At 38.7% G+C, this 17,894-nt stretch overlaps 2 protein-coding genes across 5 annotated transcripts; one reads left to right on the forward strand and one right to left on the reverse strand.

Annotated features, from left to right (window-relative positions):
- Positions 1 to 307: 307 nt before the first annotated feature.
- Positions 308 to 5,382, forward strand: LOC122352855 (thymic stromal cotransporter homolog). Of its 3 annotated transcripts, none has more exons than XR_006251933.1 (4): positions 308 to 1,491; positions 1,572 to 1,682; positions 1,767 to 1,850; positions 3,110 to 3,150. XR_006251933.1 is itself a non-coding variant. In XM_043250573.1 (4 exons), exons 1-4 carry the CDS (start codon positions 525 to 527, stop codon positions 3,412 to 3,414), a joined length of 1,266 nt encoding a protein of 421 aa, XP_043106508.1. In that variant the 5' UTR covers positions 353 to 524; the 3' UTR covers positions 3,415 to 5,382. The 3 variants fall into 3 exon arrangements, 2 of the variants coding, with proteins under 2 accessions (XP_043106509.1, XP_043106508.1); XM_043250573.1 differs by lacking the exon at positions 1,572 to 1,682 and adding an exon at positions 3,357 to 5,382 and having other exon boundaries at positions 353 to 1,491; positions 3,110 to 3,266; XM_043250574.1 differs by lacking the exons at positions 1,572 to 1,682; positions 1,767 to 1,850 and adding an exon at positions 3,357 to 5,382 and having other exon boundaries at positions 332 to 1,491; positions 3,110 to 3,266.
- snx30 (sorting nexin family member 30) lies at positions 5,326 to 17,536 on the reverse strand. 2 transcript variants are annotated; one of them, XM_043250571.1, is made up of 9 exons: positions 17,319 to 17,536; positions 13,889 to 14,077; positions 13,182 to 13,292; positions 12,848 to 13,006; positions 12,074 to 12,263; positions 10,621 to 10,820; positions 9,336 to 9,422; positions 8,912 to 9,064; positions 5,326 to 7,410 (listed from the first exon to the last, which is right to left on the reverse strand). In XM_043250571.1, exons 1-9 carry the CDS (start codon positions 17,433 to 17,435, stop codon positions 7,339 to 7,341), a joined length of 1,278 nt encoding a protein of 425 aa, XP_043106506.1. In that variant the 5' UTR covers positions 17,436 to 17,536; the 3' UTR covers positions 5,326 to 7,338. The 2 variants fall into 2 exon arrangements, with proteins under 2 accessions (XP_043106506.1, XP_043106507.1); XM_043250572.1 differs by lacking the exon at positions 9,336 to 9,422.
- Positions 17,537 to 17,894: the final 358 nt, after the last annotated feature.

Below are 17,894 nucleotides of genomic sequence, written 5' to 3' on the forward strand. Positions count from 1 at the left end.
TATACTTAAAAAAAGAATAGGAAAGTTACAAGACCTTGCAGCTTCACTTCTGAAAAAGGTCTTTTTGCCATTAAAAAAAAAATGATGGGAGGGTGAGTATAACTTCATTATCTTTATTATTTTAGGTGACCTGTCTGTTTAAGAAACCTTTCCTCGTGACCATGAGATCATGGCCTGCTCTACTCCGGATCCTGTTTGACTGGTTTACACAAACCAGGTATTACATCACAGGGGGGATGCAATGAAGATTTGATGTTTTTATATGTTTGCAATAAACGCTTTCCACGTTCTTGGAATTTAAATCACATGTAACTAACTTTATATAAAACGTACCTATGGCAGCCTATCACCTTACTGTTTAAAAAGTAAAGTGAACGTGTTCGTGTCTGGGTGAAACATGACTAACCACTGAAAGTATTTCAGCTTACAACTTCCCCTTAACAGAATGACGCGATGGGCTTAACCCAGATCGCCGAGCTTCTGTGAAGCATCGACTCAAAGAAGTGTATTTTATTAGCGTTGTGATGACCTGTCGTAAATACATCGCGCCTCTGGTGTTCTGCGCCCAGGTGGCCAGCTCGTTTTTTGACACCGCTCTCCAAATGATCGTTAAAGAACGATGCGCGAACCCCGACAGGGACGCCGAGCAGAAAGCCATCACCAACTTCAACATGACCTTCAACATGGTGCTCAAATTCGTGCCGATTCTGCCAGCGATCCTTCTGGCAAAGGTCGGAGACAAAGGTTACAGGAGAGCGCCGATAGTGGTTCCTCTAGTGGGATATTTTCTGTCCAGAGGCTTGCTCTTGCTGGATATCTTGCTGGAGTGGCCTCTCCAGGTGCTGTACGCGGTGCCGGTGATCCACGGGCTGTGCGGAGGGTTCGCGTCGTACTGGGCAGGTGTGATGGCCCTGGTGTCGGTGAGCTCGGGCGAGGAGGAGCGCTCCGTGCGCATCATGAGGACCGAGCTGGTGTACGGGATCGCCGGTTTCATCGGCAGCCTGTCTTCCGGTCACTTGTTTAACCTCTATACCGTAGATCTCAAACAAGGAGCGATCTTATCTAGTTTTAGCGCGCTGCTTTATTTCCTCTGCCTGCTCTACGCGGCGTTTTTCCTGCGATTCGATTTCTCGGAGCTCGGGGAGAGACAGGAGCGACGGGAAAGTGTTGGGATCATAAACCACGAAGCCCGCGATAGAATAAACATCGCTTTGCTGTTCGTCGGTGGGATTTTGTATGATATAGCGGTGGCTGGGGGAATGGAGATGCTGGCGGCTTATGTGCTCAAAGACCCCCTCGGATGGGGCGCGACTGAGGTGGGCTATGGGAACGCGGCGGGGTCGCTTCTCTTCATCACCAGTTTTTTGGGTGTGAAGATGTTCACCAGATGTTCTGTTAGAGATGAGAGCATGGTCATGATCGGCATGGTGTCTTTCGCAGCTGGGATTTATTTCATGGCTTTCGTGACTACAACTCCGATGTACTTTTTGGGTAAGTTTTAACCAACTATATAATCGTCTATCTTTTTATTCAGTGCTCATACCTTAAACGTGGCCATTATCTGTGCACAGATAAACAGTGCAGAATGCCTGCACACATTCTGGATTACAGCGAAGAATAGGATGTAACTTGCATTACCTGCAATGCATTACCACCAACACTGTTTCTAACCAAACTGGAATGTAAATCAGTGCATAGTTCCTCAAAGGATTACTGATCTATTGGTGTTCTCCTCTGATCTGAGGTTTTGCTCTTGTCTCCTTCAGCTCGCTCTATCACTCTGTTCGCTCTGATTCCAATGCCCACCATTCGCTCACTGCTGTCCAAACAGGTTAAGGGAACCTCGTATGGTAGGTGTCAGAGTTCTTTATTCTCTCGGATTTGTGTGTGTGCATACGGCGCTTGCCAGAGACATTCAATGCATCATTAAAATTTCCTGAAAAGCAAACTTGGGCTTTAGTTGACATGCACAATTTGCACGTTAGCTCATGCCGCTGTACCGTGAAGCATATTAGTATGTGGTGTATATATTCAGAAGTGTGAACAAAACATAACAAAAAAAAGAGAAATGAAACTGTGTATCAGCGTATTCACATGTTGAAAATGCTTTTAAGTATCTTTATAAGCAAGTGTGAAAGTATGAAGTCTCTAACCTGCAGTGTATTCTACAAATGGTCACAAATTCCATCTTTACTTAACAAAGGGTCAACTAAACTTGCAGCCGTAGTTAACACTTGACAAAGCTTTTGGGTTGTTTTGGTGGTTGCTGATTTGTTCTCAGTGCCCAGTTACCCACATTGTTGACTGCCGTAGATGGTGCTACTGTTTAAATCCCAGTTGTACAGTTAATGATTTATGGTCAATTGATCGGCTGGCCCAGGTGACAAGGAGTTAGAATATGATTTATCGGAAAGGCAAGAGTCCAAGTACAAAACCCTGAGGCATTCCTAGTGGATAGCTAATGCTAATTAAACGCTCCCTCTCTTAAAGATACCTTGTTGAATTCGCACATGTGGTAGGACCAGCAAAGTGTAGTTCCCCGGTTAAGAAAATGTGGACAGGTGAATTTTTAACCTGAGTATGTGCTAGTCTTTGCTAGCGTTTGAGGCTATTTACTTTACCTCATCAACAGCACACAGCTAGTGACAAGTTATAGAAGTCAAAGTTATTTTCATGAAAGGACAGGCTGACAGGTTTAAAAGCAGTAACAGTATGGTAGTCAGTCATTTATAATGCTCAGGTACGCATCGGATTTGATGCGCTTATCCACACCAGTGCTTATAAAAACTGTCTTTGTGCTAAATGCTTAGCATAAGATCAAATTTAGGATGTTTTCTGTGCAACATTTTATAAATGAGGGCCCTGGAGTGCCTCAGGGTTCAGTGCTTGGCTCACTACTGTTCTGATACCACGCCCACAGGCCACATGAACCAAACCCTCACCTCTGACCCCGTTGGCACTGGACACGGTGTAGCTTATATTTAGTAGAGCTGAAAATATAATCGTGGTAGCGAAGAAGCGGTCCAAGCCAGAAGCTCTTGGTTAAGAACTCCGTAGTTAGATGAAGCGCATCTTTTGTCATTTTCATTGGTTACTTTTCCTCCCATAGGCATTACTTTCGTCATGCTCCAGTTGTCTTTCAAACTTGCAAGCCTGGTCACCACACCCATCTATACGGAGATCTATCAGGCCACGCTCGACACATTCCCAGGGTTTGTCTTCATACTGTCCAGCACCTTCACTGTTCTTTCTATGATACCCATTAGGTAAGCCGGGATTTCGATCACCTTTGATGATAGACTATTCACCATTAAATACAGAGAAAAAGTTATTAAAACTTTTTTTTTTACGTGCAGCGTTGTAGGATGCCGCTCCGCGAGACACGATGGTTACGAGAGAATTCAAGGGAACTAACAGCATCAGCCGCAACAAAGGAGACACAAAGTTATTAAAATATGTTGTGAAATAAATGATTTGAATGTTTACACAGAGGTTACATGCAATATAATATATTCTATCATTTAGAATAGATAATTGAATTAGAAAACGTTATCTACTGGAATAGATAACTTTACTTCCTGTTGCACTTCAGTGACACTTTGCATTATTGGTGATGCAGTCTATGTAGCGGCATATTTGCCAAAGTACAGGTCTTTGAATAAATTGCTGACAATCTTTAGTTTAGATATTTTGGTAGCAATTTAGAAAAGAAATCCATTTGTTAACAAGAATTGACAACAATACTGAATATGAACTCAAAGTTCAATCATAATATTAAATAGTACGATATTAAAATAACATATCTGTTAATATTATTTAATATACCTGAACTAAAAATATTATCAGTTTTGTTTGCATTAACCATAAAACTTTACTACATGTATTGTACATTTTAGTTAATGAATTAATGGAACCTTCTCGTAAAGTGTTATTAATATTTCTGTATGCACTGTCTATTTGAAATGGATGACATCTTTTATAAGATTTTTATTGTACAGATTTTGCAGTAAATCAGGTTGTTTGTACATCAGTGTATGGCGTGTTCATCTTAAACATACTTTTTTGTTTTTTTTTTACACGAAGTATACAGGAAATACAATTATTATACAACTAATCATCATTCAATGTGGCAGGCCATAAGTCTACATAGTTTTTAGCTCTGCTTGTGCAAAGGCACAAAAACACATCTTTATCCGCTATATCCTAATTATGTTTATGGCAATGTTCCCATATTAAAATTGGTTGAGGTAAAGAGTGACAGCATCAAACAACACTGTACAAAACGTTCTTCTTAAAGACCAGAATTTATATCCTATCGTTTCAACGATGAACAATTTAAAACATGATGTATATAAAACATACAAAGGGAATATACTTTTAATAAACTGCAAGTGATTAATTTGTTAATTTATTCTTCATACACACTGGACCGACCTGTAAGTAAACATGACACACTCATGCTACATTTGTTGAATATTTGACAAAAAAATAATTTAACCGTTAAGTATGTAAAATAACACGTTATGGACCACAATTATTGCAGATTCTGCAGGCAGTCGTTCGAAAGTAATATATTTGCTTTACATTTAACCTGTTCTTGTAAGAAAAGAAAAAAATGAATTTAATAATGTCAAGTATAAACTGTATTTTATACCGTAATGTACAACATGCGTTGAAGCAACAAAAGTCATATAGCTGCCTTTGTAACAAAATAAAATATATTCAGTTAAAAATCAAATCATCTTAAAAATGTATGGAGACAAACGTGTAAGGCTAACGATTTAATGAGTTTAATTTCAAGCCATGTATTTCACTAGACCACATAAAAAAGGGCAAACGGAGACATGTAGAAACACATAGCTTCAAGGCTATGCTTCCATTTGTATTCTTGGGGCAAATGAGAAGACGCTGCTGCAGTAACAGCATTTATCAGCAGGGGGCAGCAGCTCTGCTCAAACGCTGGAGGGCCAGATCTTATTAAACATGCTTTCTGACCGGTCTTTTCTACATTACTACGGAATTGCAACATTGATGTAAAAATTTTCGCCCCCTGAAAAAATAGTGATTCCGAAATGATGAAAAGTATGATGAGATGATGAAAATATGATGATACATATGCATAAACGTACGTGTGTGTGTGTGTGCTGACAAATAAAAAAAGCATAACATCAGATGAAATAACATGAGAAAAATGTTTCTTCATTTATATCTTCAGTGTAAGAAATACCATAGGTCTTCAAAGGTTAGGGTTTTTTGTTGTTGTTGTTGTTGTTGTTGTTAAGTTTTCCATCTATGTTGCTATTCCGTAGTAATGTACACACACACACACACACACACACACACACACACACACACACACACACACACACACACACACACACACACACACACACAAATTGATTTCACTTTTTTTTTTTTTACTTTAGCACTTTTTTCATTCTGCGGTAGTGGTGAATCTCATCAAATGCCTGTTTTTTATAATTTGAAAAAAAAAAAAAAAAAAAAAAACATGGCGAAAATGAAGCCTAATTTTCATTCCCATCTTCATTAACGTCCATAATAAAGCAATTAAGCTTTCCCTGCCACTTTTTACTGAAAAATTATAATGCAACACGTCTATAATACAATTTGAAATCACATCAAATATACATAAAAAAAATATTAAAACCTAAAAAAGTACAATGCAAAAAAAAAAATCATAATAATTATAATAAATAGCAATTACAAACGATAATCATAAATGAAAATTCGGTTGACATTTCTGGTTAAAATATGCCTTTAAACAGACTTGAAATAGGCTTCATTTTCTTTGTTAAAAAAGTATTGTTTTGATTAAGGGCTGAAACAAAAGCAAGACATTCTACAGTTTTTGTGAGAAACGCACAAAAACATGGTCAGGAACACTTTGCATCGGGAATATTAAAAAGAAAAGGTGTTTGGTTGGTTTGGCATCTATAATTCTACAGTGTCAGTGCTGAATATTACCGTTCAAAAGTTTGGGGTCTATAAACAAATTAATACTTTTATTCGGTGAGGCAGCCTAACAATTGATCAAAAGTGACAGTAAATACATCAATAAAGTTATATAGATATTTCCCTTTCAAATAAATGCTGTTCTTTTGACCTTTATATTCGCTAAAAATAAAATGTACGTCGGCTCCCGTAAAAAGGAAGCAGCTCGATTGTTTTTTTTAACACTGATAATAATCAGAAATGTTTCTTGAGCAGCAAATTAGCATTTTAGAACGATTTCTGAAGGATCGCGTGACACTGAAGACTGGAGCAATGAATCACATTTCGCGATATATTCAAATAATAAAATTATTTTAAATTGTAATAATATTTAGTTGTTTTTACTGCATTTCTGATTAAATAAACGCAGCCTCGGTAAGCATAAAAGAGACTTAATTTATAAAAAAATTCATAATAAATAAACTTACCGACCCCAAACATTCGAACAGTAAAATGCACTGAACGCAACAGCTGCCGAAAACATTAACCGTAACGCATTTACTAAAACTTCTAGGATTTCAGATTCGTTGATTCGTATAACACATCGTTGTTATCCCAGAGTTTGACAGGAAGCGTCCCACATTACATTCGCCTCGCATTAAACTAGACGACCCAACCACAGATCCTGCCCCGCCAAGACGAGCACAAATCATTATGACGCATCTTTAGTCATAAATATTTAATGAGGTCAAGAATGGCTGGAAAACAACCTTCATTTCAACGCAACAGCTTTAGAGTGTAACGAGGGAACGGCCGGTCTGGGGTTTAGAGGGATGCCGGTTTCCAGTACATCTTCTGAGAGAGCAAAAAAAAAACAAAGGCGGACGCTACTACCGAGATATCAAACTTCAGTTCCACATCTTTGGCAAGAGGAATGTTGGCAAAGCTTCCACGGGACTCTTCGTGAACGTGAACCAAAAAAAAACGAAACACTGACGTCACGGTTCCCTTGGACGGATCAGCTTCAAAACACAAGCATTTACAAAAAAAAGGATAACCGGCAAACATCTGACTAAAAACTACAAATTTGACGACGTCGCCAAAAACGTCTCTCATCCGCCTCACCCGATCCTTTTAGTGTTTCCCGAAGCGTTTACAGTTTCTTCTGCAGTTCCAGTCCGAGCTTCAGAAGAAAAAAAAAAAAAAGAGAGAGAGAGGGGTGGTTGGATGGATGGGCTTTGACAAATAAAGACACTTTACGAAATGGATTCTCGGAGCTCGTCCGCTCTTAGCAGCGTCCCGTCTCGCGAAAGCTCCGGTCCGAGGACAGCCTGGATCACGAGCTCTGGGCGGTCGCCGGTGGTCGGGAGAAAGGCTGAAACACGCTCAGTTCGTTTCGCCTTTTGCTTCCTGTTTGTCTTGTAACAGTGGAATGAGGGACTCCCATGCTGCAAGGCACTGTGGGGCGGAAGGGACAGCACAAAGTCGAGGTCAAAGCCAGCTTCTTCTGTTTTGACTAGACACGTTAGATTTCTTAAACTATGCATTTTATATGGACGCAATACACGTTGTGATTTTGCTTTTGAGACTTGATTTTCTAAACAAAAAAATGTTTTTTGAAAAAATTTCGCGTAATAAATTATTTGAATGTTTACACTGAGGTTCCGTGGAAAATATAATATATTCTATCATTCAGCTGACTAGAATAGATAAGGTTACTTCCTGTTGCACTTCACATTATTGGTAATGCATTCTACGTAGCATCATATGATTCACTATGATTCAGAATATATATATATATATATATATATAGAGAGAGAGAGAGAGAGAGAGAGAGAGAGAGAGACAGAGAGAGAGAGAGAGAGAGAGAGAGAGAGAGAGAGAGAGAGGAGAGACAGAGAGAGAGAGACAGAGAGAGAGAGAGAGAGACAGAGAGAGAGAGACAGAGAGAGAGAGAGAGAGAGAGAGAGAGAGAGAGAGAGAGAGAGAGAGAGAGAGAGAGAGAGAGAGAGAGAGAGAGAGAGAGAGAGAGAGAGAGAGAGAGAGAGAGAGAGAGAGAGAGAGAGAGAGAGAGAGAGAGAGAGAGAGAGAGAGAGAGAGAGAGAGAGAGAGAGAGAGAGAGAGAGAGAGAGAGAGAGAGAGAGAGAGAGAGAGAGAGAGAGAGAGAGAGAGAGAGAGAGAGAGAGAGAGAGAGAGAGAGAGAGAGAGAGAGAGAGAGAGAGAGAGAGAGAGAGAGAGAGAGAGAGAGAGAGAGAGAGAGAGAGAGAGAGAGAGAGAGAGAGAGAGAGAGAGAGAGAGAGAGAGAGAGAGAGACAGAGAGAGAGAGAGAGACAGAGAGAGAGAGAGAGAGAGAGAGAGAGAGAGAGAGAGAGAGAGAGAGAGAGAGAGAGAGAGAGAGAGAGAGAGAGAGAGAGAGAGAGACAGAGAGAGAGCCGTATAGTGGGACAAATATATATAGATAGATAAGTTTAAGCAAAATACTGACTTCAATACTAGAAACTTCTGAATATCAATGTGTTAATAGAAATGCCAAAAGCGAGCTGCTCTGACTCTCGCAATATTAATAGTTTCCTGGGCTCTTCTCATTTGGCAATGGTGTCTGGAATTCAGCGGCACCGTGTCAATGTTTGACAAAACAGCAGGGATGAAATGCGAGAGTTTCTTCGAACAACAGCTGTGCAATTTCAAAAGCAAGAGTACTCTATATACAATTTATACACTTACATCAACATGAAGTCAAACTGAACCCATTTACCTTCCTAAAAAAAACATTTCTGGTTTTCCTGAACAGTTTAATCAATTCGCATTATTCTGAAGAAACACGGTAGCCGGTCATATTTTGTTCTTTCATCAAAATATAATAACTTGCTCCTCTTCTGAAACGACAGATACACATTTTCACCAGCAACCACATTAGAAACCACTTTTTGACTGTTCCAGGCGGAGGAAAGGGTCTGACCTTCTCGTAGTACTGTATGTTTTTGTCAGCCATGCCGGTCAGCAGCTGTCTGAAGTCCTGTCGTTTGTTGTTCTCCCAGCGGTCCCAGTCAGCCTTCAGGTCTGCGTTGAAACACTCCAGACGATCCTGGCACTTCTCCACGTCAGTGGGCACCTGCAGGACAGAGATGTGCGGAGAACATCCGATCATTTAACCAGTTTCCATAACCACTTCAATGCTGGCCAATAAGTAGATGCGTTTGTTTTTTATGGGAACAGATTCTGAGAGTATGTAGCGCTGCATCACTGTCTGCAGTGAATGGGTGCCGTCAGAATAGGAGTTCAAACAGCTAACAAAAACATCTCAATAACCCACAAACAATTCCTTTGATAAAAACAGCACTAAAAGCCCTGCAAATCAGAGCAAGCGAACAAATGCAACTCACCGGCGTCTTTTTGTCCTCCCTGAACACGACTGCCTCCAACTTTGTTTCATACTCAGCCTGAACTTGGTCTCTTTTCTTCAGCACATTCTGATGAACAACAACAGCTTCGTTACCCGAGGCCGCCATTATTACAGTTTGCATGCTCGGATTTCATTAACCAGTCTATGATTGGTTAAAAGTAATAGAATTGCGCTGTTTTACGACGCCTCAAAAGCACACGATGAAATGCGTTCAGTGCTAGTCATGACACAAATATGGAAGCTATTAAAACGCTTCTTGTTGCCTTCCAAAAATCCTGGATGTCTCGCTGTAATGATCCCGCAGTGGCTTGTGGATGAAAGAAATAGGATCGTGTTGAACGGAAATGCTAAAAATCTAGCCTGCGGGAATTTAACACCAAGTCCTCAGTTACCCTGCTGAGGGGTATATGATTGACATCTTTGGCTCGTCACAGTGTCATAAATTGTACAAATCCTCACACATGGCGATATCACCACAAAACAAATTAATAACTGTATATGTAATAAACTGAACTACTATACAACCTACTATAACCAACCTCAATCAAATAGCCTATATATGCATGTACAGACAGACAAATAATTAAGCAACTGAAATCCTGGCAATCATTTTAGAGATGTTTTAGACAAAGAAACGTAAAGCTTATCTCACTACATTTGCTGATGGCGTCAAGCTAAGACAGAGAGGAAGTGATTTTATCGGTTGAGTTTGCATAAGAATGTTTCCTCATGGCAACGCAGCTGTATACTGCAGCTATTATCTGTATCAGTATTTTTGCCCTTGTTTTCTACTATAAATATGCAAGAATATTTCTTAAAAGGAGGTACATACACTAACTGTTCAAAAGCTTGGGGACAGATTTGTCTAGGCTAATAAAGGCTACATTTATTTTATTAAAATTACAGAAAAAAAAAACTATTTTTCATGATAATATACTGTAATTTATTGCTGTGATCAAAGCTAAATTTTCAGCATCATTACTCCGTCATGTGATCCTTCAGAAATCATTCTATGATGATTTGCATATGAACATTTCAGAATACTATAGCATTGATAACAGATTTTTTAGAACAAGAAAAAGCTATTAACAAGTGGGTTGATTTAAAATAATAATAATAAATAAATAATAATAATAATACATTATAAAATTTAAAATGCAATTCAAAACAGAAATGGAAGGGGAAACTCTGCTGGTCTCTCCATTTTAATGCTGAATCAAATTAAAATCACACGGAAAGGGGAAAGAAGTTACTGAAAAGCTCACCTTCATGGACTCAATGTACAGGACGTATTCTCTGAGCACGGGGAGGAAGTCTTCGCTCATGTCCTCGGTGAGCTCTTCCAGAGCACTGGAGCAGTTCGACACGCACCCCGAAACCCCCTCCAGAGGATCATGGAGGTCCTCCTCAAAGGATGACCAAGAGGAGTAGACCGGCCCGTACTCTCGCAACTCCATCAGAAACTCTGACACACAAACGGTTTCACACTTTTAAGCAGTATTTATTTTTACCACCGAATTCAACTTGTAGGCCGTTTTAAAACCTTTTGAGCCATGTTGCGGTGTAGAAAGGGTTGCCAGGTTTTTTCGCAACAAATCCCGCCCAGTTGCTGCTTAAAACTAGCCCAGTCTTGATTCGAGGGTGTAAAATATGCGTTTTATGATCTAGCTGCCCTGGTTAAAAATGTACATGTTTTTGGGGTCACTTCAACTCACGGCAAAAGAGCAATGTTCCAACGTGAAGCTTGTAAGTCTGATATGAAACGCCCTGCATAAGCCGTTATAGAACTTACTTATAAAATTCCAGTGTTCGGTGTCGCATGATCTTTCAGAAATCACTCTAATATGCTCGAAATGCTGCTCAAGAAACATTTCTGATTATCGTTAAGGCTAAACGGTTGCATTGCTCATCATTTTCTGATTATTGTATTTTTGTGATTTCTTTGGGATTAGCGATGCATAAAAAGTTTAGAAAAGCAATAATTTGAAAAAGAAATCTTTTATTTGAAACAGAAGTGTCTTTACTGTCACTAAGTATTGTGGTATTAACTTACTTTTGACAAAAAGATAGAGATGTAGAAGTTCGGTCCATTGAGATCGGATCACACAGGAGAGAAGACTTGTAGTGGAAATTGAAGCGTAACTCTAACTGAATGTGACATTCAGTTAGTTTTTTCATGTTTTTAGGGGCCTTTCACACAGAACATGTCTCAGCATCTAAAAATGCGCTCAGGAACTATTTTTTATCAGAAGTTCAGCACAGATTGCTTCCTCCGCCATGTTGCCATCAAATAAAAACGACAGCAATGCTACTGTAAACAAAAGCTCTCGACACTTGCCCCGCCTCTGGGGTCTTCTGATTGGTCAACCGTTTTGGAAGGGACATTAATGAACGACACTGTAAAATTTTATTATTTTAACGTCTTAAGAACATGGCACTCGACAGTCATAAATGCATGCGTTTACATAGAAAAAAAAAACATGGAAAACTAGTGCATTGGAATGGACGGCCCCCGAAAAGCTGTTTAAAAGCAATCTATTATGTAAAGCGCTTTATAAAAAATGTGACTGAACTCCAGCAGCACTGGGAGGTTAACCAAACAGAAAACTGCCTCAAAGAAACATCGAACACGTTTTTACCCCTTCACGAAGAACGAAAAAGAGCTTCCAGGTTGGATGGATGTCATTTCTTTTAAACGCCAGGCTGAACTCTCTTTACCTGACTGCTCTTTGATGATTCTCTGCGCTATCCTGTCAATGGTGCCCAGTTTCTGTGTGAACACGTCCAGATAGTCACCCATGGCAGCAAACTCCACCGGCCGTGCCCTCAGTTTATAGCCGCCCGTCACATACTTCACAGATTCCCCCATTTTAGTCAGCAGAGCCAGGCCTTGACGCTTATTCAAGTCCTGAAAGTCAAGCATACAGTACATCAATTCGAGAAAAACCCTGCCAAACCCAACGAAATCACACTGAGTTTCTGGAATACGCTTTTCATGCTGGAACATGTAGCTCGCAACACATTGCAAACCCCCAACGCTGTCAGGCTACTCTCAAAAAGACATCTGGATCTGGTCATAAACAGCTAGTAAGGGTTTTCTGCTTTTGGCAATCCAACACATCACCGGCACAGACTGTGAGAATTGAACGAACATGAAGCATAACGCTTTTATGATTACGGTACACTTAGGAGTTAGGTTTACAAATTAAATTTCCAATCCATTATTTTAATTTACAATGTCAGTTTGGTCAGGAAAATTAAAGTCGCCAAAAAGAATTGGTTTTTGTTGACTACAAGTTACACATTTTAGGCAATGCATACTGACCCTTTCAGGATTACTTTAAGACTACTTTTACCTAACTCGACTTAAAAATTTGAAAAAGAAGCGTGAAGCGTGATTTTGAAGACTGATTATGTAATCCAGATTGCATGTAATCAATTACAACATATACATAACATGTATTTAGGAACGCTGACTTTAAAAGCACTGACCTTTGCTGAGAGAAATGCATTGAAGTGTTCATTAAAAGAAAGCACAGGATGGTCTGCTACACGTTTGAGGAACTTGTCCAGTGCCTTTCTTCTGGTCTCCACAAACTCCTCCGAGAAACGGTCCACCACTCCCTTCATGACAAACTTCTCAGGCAAAGGCTATACGATCGCAAAAAAAGGAGACACAACAACAAACGCAATCCATCACGTCTCAGATTTTGCTCAATCCTGGCAGAAACGTCAGCAAAAACCATCCCCACAATATTAAATGCCTCATTACATAACTAATAAGTGGTTTTGAGAGCAGCACAGTGAAGGTTGTTCCTCTACCTACTGGAATAAGATGGGTGGGTTGGCTTTCCTCTAATTTGTTCCTCAGCCAGTCGAAATCCTGGTAGCGTCGTCTTACAGAGTACTCAGGAAGGTCAAACTCCGTTCTGGTGGTCTGTACATAAGCAAAAACTTTAATTCAACAAGGATGCGCTAAATTGACAATAACAACATTTATAATGTTACAATACATTCAATACGCGGTCAAAGAAATATTCAAATGTGTCAACGTTTTTTAAAAAAAATATGAAGAGGCACTGTTTTTAACCTTACTAACCATCAGAAATGTTTTCTGGAGCAGCAAATCCCTATATTAAGAATTATTTTGTAAAGGATCGTGATGTTAATAGTTCAGCTTTGATCACAGGAATAAATTACATTTTACAATATTTTCACGTAGAAAGCTGTTAATTTAATTTAAAACACAAGAGCTAAACTACAGCACTTCGAAGAAAAGAGCAAAAGCTAACGTCTTGATAATGAACTAAATCTAAATTCCGGTAACTTATTAGTCATTTTAGCAGCAACGGCGAAATATAAGAGCACTTAACAGACTCATAGTTTAGGGGTCAACAATTCATGTTAGGCAATGCATTTTTAACTCTTAAGAGGCTCATTGTTCTTCGGATATCTGCAGTAAACACCTTTATGTAATTGCACAAATAACAACAGCATGTCATTGTCTGTAGCCTGTGAGCTTTGCCCTCTGACCTTTGTGCAGACTCTGTAGGTGATGTACGTCTCCATAGTAGACACGTGCTTCTTTGGGTCGTCTACAGTCACAAACAGATCGCGCGTTTCTCCATCCAGATCGTCATCGAGCTGCAGTCGGTTCAGCAGAGACGAAGAGGAGGCGGGGCTTGATGTGTCCACTGGAGTCCCATTGGGCATGCTCACGTCCTGGGGATGTCCAGAATAATGCGAAATGTGAATGGGCACACACAAAAGCAGGGCCCCATTATTTCTGTCATGTATAAAATTTACTGCATAACACGGAATTTGTCAAATTTTGGATGGATAAATCAAAAGTAGGTAGGAACTAGATATGGAGTAGAATCTATGAATATTAAATTTGATCTATAGAGTCACTTCATGAGCATTTTACGGTTTCTTTTGAATTATATATCTTAACCATATTCAAATAAAAACAGCAACCCGTCTAAATAAAAGTTCAGTTTAACAGAATGTAATTATACTACTACTACTACTACAATAATGCAATTGTAATGCAATATAATCAATAATAATTGTATAATAATAATAATAATAATAATAATAATAATAATAATAATAAAATTATTATTATAACTAAGCTTATTTAGAAGAAAAATGTAAATACACAATTTTTCTGCGGAGGAAGTGCTTTTTTTTCAAAATTTTTTTGGAAAAAACACATTTAAACATTTAAAATTCATAATTTCGATTTATTAACGTGCTTTTCGATTAATAATCCATTGGGGGAAAAAATATAAAACAGATTTACAGGGCCCTACAAAACCCTCCCAAATAAAATACACCACTAAAATTCATTAACCAAATAAATTCAAATTAACCAAATGAATTGGAAAAATTAATCAATGGGTTTAAGCACCACAACCGTTTTTAACATTGATAATAATAAGAAATGTTTCTCGAAGCAGCAAATCAGCATATCAGAACGATTTCTGAAGGATCTTGTGACACTTTGTTTTTTTACATTGCAATCTTTTCTATATTTATGTGTTTTTTTACATGCGAATCAACTCTAAGCTGAGCTTGTGGTAAACCTGCAGCAAACTGTTGGAATTACTATAACTAACATCCTATTTTCAGATCCAGCATTTAGGAAACTGTGACAGCTTTTTCCTGATCACGTGCCCACTTTTGAGCGCTAAAACAAGTGCACTGACCTTCTTTTTGCTGAACAGCAGAAACGACCCAAAGCTGCCTCTTTACTCAGAGTATTGACATGTCCATATCATGACACACAATATAAACTAAAGTGCAACTACCCCTCATCTTTAACAAGACAGGGTTCGTTTCTGCCATCACTATCCTTCCGGCACTACACTACATCCAAAAAAAAAACATATATATATATCTTTATAATGAACAAACTGTTTAATTACCAAGCAGTGATTCTCAAAATTCAAAAAGAGGTTACAGATGAAAATGTAAAGATTAGACATAAAACCAGAAGAAAACTAAAACATTTTCTCATTCAAGACAGAATGTATGGTGCTTCTGCTTCGTTCTTATCCTCAATGTCCTCCAAAAACTAACAAATCTAAATTTTTTCCATTACACACACACACACACACATATATATATTATTTATACACACACACACACACACACACACACACACACACACACACATATATATATATATATATATATATATATATATATATATATATATATATATATATATATATATATATATATATATATATATATATATATATATATACACACATACATATATATATATATATATATATATGATTAAACTATCGCCAAGGGGACAGTTGTATGGGCAACAATTTTTTTATTTTTGGAATACTAAAAGAGAAAAATGTAAACTGCACTTAAATGTAAAACAGATATTTGAGGTTTCTAATCTCGTAGACGTCCTTTTTAGATGCATCACTCTAATGTTATCGCTATTTCAGATTACAACCGAAAACGTTTCCAAGAAAACTGGACAAGATTAAGCAACGGTCACAAAACCCTTTTTAATGAGAAAATAAGCAATATTTGCAGTGTTACCTGACACCGTGCACCCTACGATTTCATTTTCTCTATTAAAAAAAATTAATAATAAGAGTTTCTGCATATTAGTGAAAAAAAAAAAAAAGCATCTTAATGCATCTTAATGGATTCCAACAAGCAAGCATTTACAAGCAATTATCACAAGCAACAAATAGGGAAGTCACAGCGCATCTGTAGCAACAACAGATTAATGAGCTCAAAAACAGCTCTTCTGTGTCATGAGAAACACAAACTATTCATTTAGCAGCATCTCAGTCAGCTGTACCAAGCTCAACACGGCTCTATTGTACAGACATGTCTGACCTCAGTGCAGCCTGCGCATAGTTTCCACCGCACACGCGGCACAACTGAAAATCAGCACTTACCACTTCAGTGCCGTGGTTAATAGAATGCACTAATTGCAAATTTGCACAAATGTGTTAAGCACACTCGTGAACCTTTTTCCTTTTCTGTGCGGTTTGTGGTAAACGCACTTTAGCTTTAAGTCTTAGCTCATCTAGAAACGAAAATCAGGCCTCAGGCCATTCAAGATATACATGAATTCCTTTCCCCAACAGATCCGAGAAAATTAAATCGCTTGCGAGATGTTAATTAGCGAATTGGAGGATTTTGTTTTTTACTCTTATTCCGACGGCATCCATTCGTTGCTAAACAGTTGAAGCAATGCTACATTTCTACAAATATGATGAAGAAACTCATCTGCATCCCGGGTGTACAGCTGCATAAATATATATTTTGCAGCATGTATTTTTGTGCATTTGATTAATGCAACGCTTATTAGTATTAATAACGATTTGAGATCACGTGCATATGAGTTGATTTGGCTTTAGCCAAAACTATCACGTTTTTAGATTTAACACAAAATGCTTTCATTTCTTATTGCATTTTTTTAAAAAAAAGAAAAAAGAAATAGTGTTACGGGACCCTGGTGTTGGCCATCATGCTAAATATAACTACCATAATCATATATCTCTTTAATTAGATGGTATACAGTACTTGTGCTTTATGGCCAATAAATCATGGTGTTAATACGGTAAAGAAATACTAAAAACACATGGTACCATCATCGAGCATGTTCAAATAAACTACTGTAGTACATATAAAAAAAAATGGTAATACCACAATGCTTATACGTAAACAATGTGGTTTTCCACGATATTTACTAAAAACGTAAGTGTGTTGCAGACAGGCGAAATGTTTATGAGCATTGTTTGAGACTGGATAAATACACCACTTGTTGTTGTTTTTTCACAGTACGTTGTTTTAGACAACGATACGCTGTCAGCACTGCTTGATTAGTGCTGATGGGATGGATTATGAATGCTGCCTATCTAGACAGCGATTCTGGGTTGATGTTGCCCCCAAACAGCCCCAGCCCTGAACTCACCTTCTCTGCAGCGCTGCCGGGGTTTAGGGCGCTCTCCTCGGCGGACAGAGGGTGGCAGATGTCCTGGATGGACTTCTGTCCGGAGGAGGGCAGAGATCGGGGGGCGCCGGCACTCATCGCGCCGATCGGCTCTGATCGCGCAGGTGTTTTTATTTCACAGCCTCACGATCCGAGACGGCAAACATCTGTCAGCTGACCGCCACCGCGCAGAAGCGGAAATAGACTTGTCAGCTGACTCTCAGCGGAGACGCGCACTTCCGGAAAAACAGAGCCTCTTTTCAAATTAAGAGTCGTTTCTCGCTTTTTTTGCGTAAAAGTCTGCACATGTGAATAAATATGTATTCCTGATACCGATTTCCCTTTTCACTGGTTTGTATCAAAGGTCGTAGTTAGCTGTTGTGTATATCATTCCCAAAATTGCAGAATGACTGATGAAACTGATGAATCTATGAACGCCATGAAGAGCTCGAAATGCTGCAGTCTGGCGGCACCAGCTGCTCATAACGATGTAATTGCAGTGCAAAGTCTACTAAATATAATAGATATAATCTACAAATTATCAAAACGTGTTGAATA

The sequence above is a fragment of the Puntigrus tetrazona genome, chromosome 10 (assembly GCF_018831695.1).
Source record: "Puntigrus tetrazona isolate hp1 chromosome 10, ASM1883169v1, whole genome shotgun sequence".
In the NCBI taxonomy this organism is placed as follows: Eukaryota; Metazoa; Chordata; class Actinopteri; order Cypriniformes; family Cyprinidae; genus Puntigrus; species Puntigrus tetrazona.

Coding starts and splice junctions, on each gene's coding strand:
- LOC122352855 (XM_043250573.1), top strand. CDS start 525: ATGACCTGTCGTAAATACATCGCGCCTCTGGTGTTCTGCGCCCAGGTG. Junction 1,492..1,766: donor AACTCCGATGTACTTTTTGG/GTAAGTTTTAAC, acceptor TGTCTCCTTCAG/CTCGCTCTATCACTCTGTTC. Junction 1,851..3,109: donor GGTTAAGGGAACCTCGTATG/GTAGGTGTCAGA, acceptor TTCCTCCCATAG/GCATTACTTTCGTCATGCTC.
- snx30 (XM_043250571.1), bottom strand. CDS start 17,435: ATGAGTGCCGGCGCCCCCCGATCTCTGCCCTCCTCCGGACAGAAGTCC. Junction 9,065..9,335: donor GGGAGGACAAAAAGACGCCG/GTGAGTTGCATT, acceptor TCTGTCCTGCAG/GTGCCCACTGACGTGGAGAA. Junction 7,411..8,911: donor ACATACAGTACTACGAGAAG/GTCAGACCCTTT, acceptor TCCGCCCCACAG/TGCCTTGCAGCATGGGAGTC.